At 35.9% G+C, this 9,602-nt stretch overlaps 1 protein-coding gene across 1 annotated transcript; it reads right to left on the reverse strand.

Moving 5' to 3' along the window:
- Positions 1-6,779: 6,779 nt before the first annotated feature.
- LOC137622109 (leucine-rich repeat neuronal protein 1-like) lies at positions 6,780-8,963 on the reverse strand. The gene has a single exon (XM_068352575.1). The coding sequence runs from the start codon at positions 8,881-8,883 to the stop codon at positions 6,784-6,786; it is 2,100 nt and encodes a 699-aa protein (XP_068208676.1). The 5' UTR covers positions 8,884-8,963; the 3' UTR covers positions 6,780-6,783.
- Positions 8,964-9,602: the final 639 nt, after the last annotated feature.

Genomic DNA, 9,602 nt, shown 5'->3' on the forward strand with positions numbered 1-9,602 from the left:
TCGAGCCTCTAAAAGATATTCTAGACAAGGAGCTCACCCTCAAGGCAGTCTTTCGTTTAGCTCTGGCATCAGCAAAGAGTAGGTGAGATTCTTGGCCTGTCATACGAGATCTCACACTCGAAGGCTGGCGAGAAACTACTTTCAGATTCTTACCCTCCTTCGTAGCCAAGACTCAGAATCCAGCTGTTTGGGACCCCAAAGTGGAATTGTTCTCAGTGCCAGCTATCCCTTGCTCAGACAACCCGAGGGACTTGCAGTATGGAAGTATTTAGAAAGGACAGCTAGACTTCATCCTGAGATCGAGAGTCTGTTCATTTTCCTCGGGACTGTGAAGAAGCCAGTCTCCAAGAACACTTTCTTATTCTGGATAAGGCAAGTGATCGTCAGTCCCTACAGTAGTGCAGGGTTCCCTTTTCTAGGAAAGCCCAGACCCCTCAGCATTAGGAGTCTAACTACTTCTTTGGCGTTTGAGAAAAACATGACAGTGAGCCAAATCCTGAGGGCAGGTACTTGGTCTAACCAGTCGACCTTTATGGCTCACTGCTTGAAGGACTACTCGAGAAAGTCCCTGGGCGGGTTCTCACTCGGTCCCGTCATTTCCACGCTCCAAACAGTTTAATGGTGTTGCCCCAGTGGTAACTACCGGTAGCGAGTCCAAGAGACACAGGTTCCTTCTTGAGCCCCCTTGTTCTTCCTTCTCCTATTCCCTTACCGGAAATGACTCGGGTAGCCCCCTGAAACTGCCATGGGATACACTATCATTGGAAGGACATGTCTCCTAGGATTCTTGCAGAAGTGAGTTACTTAGACACTAAGATGGTTTTTTTGCGTAGTTTTCCCTATTTTCTCGTGTTTTCTTTGAGGTCAGCAGAACTTAGTCTTCTACCTAGGTTCCTCTTTTATTCTTGTCACGGTCTCTAGGTCCTGAAGGACACTCCCACCTCCTAAGGTATAAGTCTCCTAAGAAAGTAGTTCGAGGTAAGTACTCTGTGTTGGAACAAATCACAAATTTTAAGTAATTTGTATTTTTCCTAACAGTACTTACCTCGAACTACTTTCGGGTAATGTCCTGCCCATCCTACCCTGAGTGCCTTGCTGGACTTCATAGATACCTAAGCTATCAAGAACTTACTGGAGATCAAGACCTCTCTGACCTGGGGATAGCCTCAGGGTGTGTTCCACTCCACCTGAGGATACCCCTCATAGAAAACGGGACTAGGGTAAACTACACAAAACTCTGGTCGGTTGGGAGGAGATCCCAGATACTCCTAAGAAAGTAGTTCGAGGTAAGTACTGTTAGGAAAAATACAAATTACTTAATATTTGTAATATTAAGATAAATGTTCAGTCTCCATTTTTCTGTGAAATATTTTTTCTTGAATACTGCGAAGGCCGTCCTTTAAGATGGAATAAAGTTTATAATTATATTATAGTGTACCCAAACCGTAAAATCATGTCTAAATATTTAGATAGCTAAGCACACGCATCCCTTCCCTTCCCCTCTCCCTTTCCTAACTGCAACCCGCTGGTTCGGCAATTTGTGCGAAAGTTTGGTTTCCGATTGTACCTTTCTGGACACCCCCTCTCACTAGGGTATGACCACTCCTCCCCACTGAGCGTGACATATATATATATATATATATATATATATATGTATTATACCCACGGAAGGAAAAATGAAAAAGACTTGATTGGAGTAAGTACTTTCATCCACTCAGGACATTATCAAACTCAGCAATGAGAATACATATCTTTCTTGGAGTATTATAGCCAACACTTGTTGTTGGCACGGGCCTTTCCCTTGGTTGGCCCGTAGTGAGAGAATACATATACAAAGACATCATATTTATACAGGAGAAGGGGATCCAACAGCTGTCAGTTTCTTAATAATTCCGGAGAAGTCAGATTTTAGATAAAAGGATATTACTGGATTAACGGAATGACCTGGGCTTAGATTCAAATTTCTACCTTGAGTACAGGAGATTAAAAAGGATTCAACAATATTCCTTTGGAAATAGTCATTTACATGGATTACTTTTTCCGTTTTTGACCAACCAATTCTGTGACTTGACCCTAACCAGTGGGAGGCCAAGGCATTATTAAGAGAACCCCTGGAGACGGCCACCTGATGCTGTTTTAATCTGACTGGTATACTTTTTTATGTTTGGCCAACATAAAATAGGTTACACTCTGAACAAGGAATGCTATATATTACATTATTATCATTTCGAGAACTATTCTTAATTAACATGTTTTTTAATGTACAATTATATTTAAACACTACAGCAATGTCTAGTTTTTTCAAAAGGGGTATAACATCTAAAAAACAAACATGAAATGGCAAACAAATCATATTATTAATTGTTTCCTTCCTCTCTAATTGGACACTATAAAATGTTTTCTTAGCCTTATTCATACATTTTTCTAAGAAATATTTGGGATAACAAAGATCTGTTGCAATTTTTTCTATTTTAGTGAACTCCTCCTCAATGTAATTTGGGCTACAAATTCTCAATGCCCTAAGGTACATGGAGGAAAAAACTGAATGCTTTATATTTTTTGAGTGACTGGAGTAAAAATGTTCATATGAAAAATTATTTGTTGGCTTTCTATAGCCTATATGGAAAACTTAAATTTATCTTTCTCTAACTATTAAAACGACTAAAACTGGGATACGGTTATTTTCTTCATTTTCTATAGTGAATTTTATTGATGGTACTAATGAATTAATGATTGGAACAAAACCCTCAAGATTAAAATTTTCTTCTAAAATACCTAGAACATCATCAACATATCGATACCACACAATTTGGGAAGACCACACTGAAGGAATTAATCTAGATTCAAAAAATTCCATATATATATGTTGGATAAAAGTGGGGACAAAGGATTACCCATCGCCATACCAAAAACTTGATCATAGAAAACATCAAACATAAAACATCAAAAAGTATACTTGTCAGATTCAAACAGCATCAGGTGGCCGTCTCCAGGGGTTCTCTTAATAATGCCTTGGCCTCCCACTGGTTAGGGTCAAGTCACAGAATTGGTTGGTCAAAGACGGAAAAAGTAATCCATGTAAATGACTATTTCCAAAGGAATATTGTTGAATCATTTTTAATCTCCTGTAGGTAGAAATTTGAATCTAAGCCCAGGTCTGTTTTCCGTTAATCCAGTATTATCCTTTTATCTAAAATCTGACTTCTCCGGAATTATTAAGAAACTGACAGCTGTTGGATCCCCTTCTCCTGTAAGAATACGATGTCTTTGTATATGTATTCTCTCACTACGGGCCAACCAAGGGAAAGGCCCGTGCCAACAACAAGTGTTGGCTATAATACTCCAAGAAAGATATGTATTCTCTCTCATTGCTGAGTTTGACAATGTCCTGAGTGGATGAAAGTACTTACTCCAATCAAGTCTTTTTCATTTTTCCTTTCGTGGCTATAATACATTTTATATTCATCACGTGTCAGCTTTTCTGATTTCTACACACACACACACACACACACATATATATATATATATATATATATATATATATATATATATATATATATATATATATATATATATATATATATGTATATATGTATATATATATAATTATATATATATATATTTATATATATATATATATGTGTGTGTAAGTGTATATGATATATATATATATATATATATATATATATATATATATATATATATATATATATATATATATATATATTTATATATGTGTAAGTATATATGATATATATATATATATATATATATATATATATATATATATATATATATATATATATATATATATATCGAGACACTTGTTCCTTATTTTATATTATATTCTTTACACAATCTCTTTCTTCATACACCTGAAACACCAAAATAACCGGAAATTTCTTCCTGACTCAAGGGGTTTACTGTATAACTTCACTGTCTACTTTCCTCTTGGCAAGGTAGAAGAGACTCGAGCGATGATAAGCAGCTCTTCTAGGACAAGGGCACTGCAAAAATCAAACCTTCGCTATAGCCTCTGTACCATGGTCTTCCACTGCCTTGTGTTCGAGTTCTCGTGCTTGAGGATACATCTAGGCACACTATTCTATCCTTTTACTTATTTCCTTTCTTCACTTGGCTATTTTCGCTGTTGGAGCCCTTGGGCATATAGGATCCTGCTTTTCCAACTGGTTTTGTAGCTTACCTAGTAATAATAATTATGTTGATAATGATAACGAAGTACTTACCGTCGTTTTGAAAACTGTAACAATTATTACATTCAATGAGAGATTACGGTTTAAGAATAAACGCACCTGTGTTATACATTTAAGTTTTATTTTATAAAAAAGAAACACCGTATATTGGCAATATGAGGTACATATTATTATTTGACTCTGCCTGTGATACAGGAGTACATGTATAGTTACATTAAGATGATGAAGCTGGACGACTTAACACACATACTCAGTCATGAGAAACTCAGTATCATATAAGATGACTGTTTGTGTTTAGAAACTGTTCAAAAACGTCTTTGGTGACATAAACGTTTGCTAGAAAATTTTAACATTATTTGGATATGTTGACTTTCAAGTTATTTCAGCTGGATTATTTGACTTGTATAAGTTTTCATTGAATATTAGATATAATTGAGGAAATCAAAGCCAAATGATAACTTAAGAGGTTTCACAAATAAAGATTATATCATAACATATTTTAATGGAAGTTCCATTTGTAGAAGCCCTTTGGTAAACAGCTGTTTGTGTTGATGAAGGATTAAATAAAATTTATAGGCTTTGCATTCTTAAACATTTCTGTCTTCATAAAACCTGAACAAAATAAAAATTATCCCAGAAATACATTGTTTGCTTAACAAAATAATGAACTTTTTAAACAGATTTTATTGTGGATTTTGGAATAAGTTAGACCGTTGTTAACTCCTATCATATCCTGTTCAAAGGAAATAACAGATTTCTGTTTTTGTGAAAGAAAATTAAAATACCGAAAGATTTTCAGAGAAAATTGTAACAGAGAAGTAACTATGCAAAAATTTTATTTTAACAACTCCTTTCTCTCTCTCCCTCTCTTTCTCTTTTGTGTCCTTTTTAAAATATCTGCCATCTCTAGAATTTAGTTTCTTTGATCTCTTATCATTTACTTCTCTCCTTATTTTAGTAAAATCTCAAATTTTGTATCTTTTCTTTTAATTTGTTTAAACGGGAGTGTTGGTTTTGATCATTCCACAACACACTTTCTTATTTACATTCCTACGAATTCTATGTCATATGACCTGATTATTTTGAATCGTGTTTTCGTAGTCACAAATAGATCACAAGTCTCTTGCCCTAATTCAAGTATAATCAAGCAAAAAGTAAAAATTATTACCAGTATCTTTAAAAAGAATACAAATATTAACTTAAACAGTAATCATCCCATTAATAAATGTTAACAGGTAATAATTATTCCCAGCAATGATAAAGGAATAATTTCATATCCCATACCAAATTCGTATAAATTTTCTGAAATCATTAACTTCCTCATATTTCCATCAATTCCTGAATTTTCTGTTCTTTTATGAGCGTGATATATATATATATATATATATATATATATATATATATATATATATATATATATATATATATATATATATATATAAAAACAATTGCTCACAAAATTTATGCAACCAGCTACCGTAATGGCAAATAGAAAATGCACGCAGGGTATCATCAGCAAACCAGATTTTATATTGTAGCATTATGCCTCCGTGTTGAATTTACAATCTTCTCGAACTACAGCTTATCACGAAATCACAGTTGATAAAATATATTTTACATTCACCATTAAAAGCTAAATTGTGTTTTCGGTATCGCTCTTGTAAAGAGCAAAAAAGGTTGTAGCACATCAAGTCTTCCATAAGGTTATGACTGATATAAAAAAGAGTAATTTAGAGCTACTTGCTGGTAAGCCACTGACACACATGTAGGACAGTCTTTGAAATTGTCTGTAGCACATCAAGTCTTCCATAAGGTTATTACCGATATAAAAAAAGGTAATTCAGGGCCACTTGCTGGTAAGCCTCTTACAGATATGTAGGATAGTCTTTGAAATTGCCTCTAGTGAAGCCACACACGTAGATACCCAGCTATACAATAAAAGTAATAGGCGTTAACATTTATCCAGATGAGAGCTGGGTCTCCTGGATAATGGGCATGGTCTCCACGTCGGCTGTGTAAGGCAACACTTCACTTGGGGACTCAATGGCTTGGTCCAGCAGCCTAGCAGTTCCAGATCTAGGGCTCCCCAACCTGTGTAGAAATATGCATATAATTATCCTGAGTGGTGAAGAAAGGCTGATTACATTAAATTCAAAATAGTTCAGTTTAGATGTGAAGCATCCCAAACTTTTATAGATGTATTTCATGTGGATTTTTTTTTTTACAGAATTTAATCGATTCAGCATTATAAAAAAAAAATTATTAAAAAGAATAAAAATTGTTACTTTGAATCAAACACAAATATTTGAAAATAAAACCTTCCCAAGATGAGATCTTACACAGAAATGGTGCTTCTATACCTTGAAGAGGACACATATGAAGAGTCTTCATAGCTGCTCTGACGTCGATGCAAGATAGGTGTTGTTCTTGGACTACTGTATGCTGAGGCGTTACTATAACGTGGACGTAGGGGTGGTGTTCGAGGCCCAGGAGAGGACGGGTTGGGTGAGCAACAAGGCGGACGACGAAGGATTGAGGGAGTGCTTAGTCCTTCGCCCCCTCTAGACTGTCATGATCCCATCAGAAGTGGTCTATACAAATTGTCAAGAGGAATGATAGATCCATCCGTGCTCTTGTCGGGTGTCTCGTACATCCGGTGGCGATATTTTCTCGATAATACTGACACTAGACATACCACTACTGTCATTACCAGTATTATACCAACTACTGCAGCCACTGCGACATTTGAAGTCCTAGAAATCCCTTGTAACATGAATTCAATATCTTGAGTGTTTGTGAAGCAACAGGAAATCAAAAGCCAGTAGCCACTGTTATCCTCATAGCCCAGGCAGAACTTATAGTGCGTTTCAGGCTGTAGGCGGCTAATCGTAAATCTCTTCCTGAGAGAACTCGCTGTTCTGGTGTCCAGTTTTTCAATTTCTGTACCATTGTCATCAACTTCTGTAACTGTGATCTTGTACGTTGGAAAAGCTCGGCGTTCTGTTCCATTCCAAACTAAAGTAACAAATGTAGATGAAACACGTATTGGAAACAGATGTATATCAATTCCTGTCACATTGAGGGCAATGGAAAAGTTGGTTTTGCCAACTGAATTAAAGGCAAAGCAGGTGTACTTTCCACCATCTGTGGGTTGTAAATGGTAGTATATCAGAGTCCCTGGGGAAAAGAATCTTCGCCGTACTTCATTTAGAGTTGAATTGACATACGTTCCATCTGGCAACTTCCAATACAAGTTGGGAATAGGATATCCGAGAGCTCTACATTCGAGAATCTTCTTTTCTCCCACTTTTCCCATGACAGTTTCCGTCCTTGTTAAGTTGAGTATGTTGGGAATGCACACCTTTGGAATCTTCATGATATCTAGATCCTTAAGTAATTTATGTGCTAGATTAGGTGGAGTTTGACATACCATGTGTTCAGGTTCAACAATTGTTAGATTAGCTTCATCTTTGTCCGAAATCAGATTATGTAACCATCTGATATTACAGTCACATCGAAAAGGGTTGTCATATAAGGACATCTGTGTACCCTCTGGTAGAAATCGAAGCATTTCCTTTTGCAAACCTTGTATGTTATTATTGTGAAGTTGTAATTCTAAAAGAGAGTCGACGTCTTTAAAGGCTCGAGGGTCAATGTAAGTGAGTTTCTTATTGTCTGTTATTTGAATGAAAGTAATGTTATCTAGACTGTAGAAGGCTTTGGCATCAATAATGATTAGTTCTGGCATCTGACTTAAACTGATTCTGGTAACGCTGAGGTGCGAAAAGTCCAAGGGTTTCAGTTTTGTAAGGGGATTTTGGTCCAGTGTTAAAGTTTCCAGCAATGGTAAGCTCTGGAAAGCAGTTGTTGGCACTCTTGAAAGGAGGTTATCCTCCATCTTTAAGACTTGAAGGCTCACTAGACCTGAAAATGCTCTTGGATCGACAATAGAAATCCTGTTTCCTGACAAGTGAAGTCTTTGCAAAGAAACTAGAGCTCGGAAAACCGATGATGGAATGTTATGGATTCTGTTGTGTGCAAGGTTTAGAGCAACTAGATTTCCTAGTCCATGAAACCATTCCTCGTATAGTGATCCAAGGAGGTTGTGCTCGAGATCGAGTATCTGTAGATTAAGCAGGTCGATTAGAGCTTCGTCTTCAATGTAGTTAATTTTGTTATTAGAAAGTATTAGATGTTTTAGGCCTTTGGGGCCTCTTAGATTATCATGGAAGATGGTGGAAACTGAATTTTTACCAATATTCAAGTAACTCAATTTCGACATATTCTGGAACATTTCACCTCTACCAAAAGACTTGATTCTGTTTCCAGACAGATCAAGCTCCTGCAGTTCATTAAGGTGAGAAATACTGTCAAGCACATTGAATATGGAGTTACCCTTGAGGTTTAGTGCTTGCAGGTCCTTGGGTAGTACTTCTGGAAAGTTCTTCATCCCTGTAAAGGAACAATTTATGGTTTTTAAATCTTGGTGCAGGTGGCTGGAACGAATGACTCCGCAAATGCAATTCTCAGTGCACGAGGAGTTGTAGCCATATGCTTTTACTTCTTCTGTTGTCATGCCAGCCGTACTGATTATGCAGGTGTAGACGGTTGATGTCACCAAAATGTATCTAAGTTGGGCCGCCATTTTCATCTTTCTTTCCTTTTTCATGGTGGGAAGAAGCTAGTGCAGTTAAGATAACCATAGATGATGGAATTTTTCGTTGGCTTAATTCGATAATCCTAAATCAAGCGACACGTAGAAAGCAGATATGTATATAGGCGAAACCCTCAATAGACGACTAGTTCTTCGAAGATAACATCTAATCGTCCATGAAGTTCTTAATTCATCTCTGCACTTTCATTCATCAGCTGAGTTTTTGACACCTGAAAATAAAGATATTATTATTATTATTATTATTATTATTATTATTATTATTATTATTATTATTATTATTATTATTGGTAGTAGACCTTCTTTTAAGCATGTTTCATCAGGCAAAGAACATTTTTCCCCTGATATCCAATTTATGCATTACTGAAAAAAAAATCCAAGCTATTGTAAAGTTCAACTAAGATAAATGCCACCGAGGCAGCAATAATTTTATATGAAACATATTATTATTATTATTATTATTATTATTATTATTATTATTATTATTATTATTATTCCCTATTCAGTGATGTTCTGGGTGGGTTATGCACTTGATTGGATACTATTTTCTTGTTTTAATAACCTTACAAGTACAAAAATTGAAATTACAGACACCGTCAAGTCACTAAGGGAAGGTACATGATCGCTAGTAAAGTACAGAGTACAATGTATTGTTGCGCAAGAACGAAACATGAATGAACGACCTTGGAACTTCAGATTGTTTTGTAACGTTACAG

Source organism: Palaemon carinicauda, chromosome 28 (assembly GCF_036898095.1).
Source record: "Palaemon carinicauda isolate YSFRI2023 chromosome 28, ASM3689809v2, whole genome shotgun sequence".
In the NCBI taxonomy this organism is placed as follows: Eukaryota; Metazoa; Arthropoda; class Malacostraca; order Decapoda; family Palaemonidae; genus Palaemon; species Palaemon carinicauda.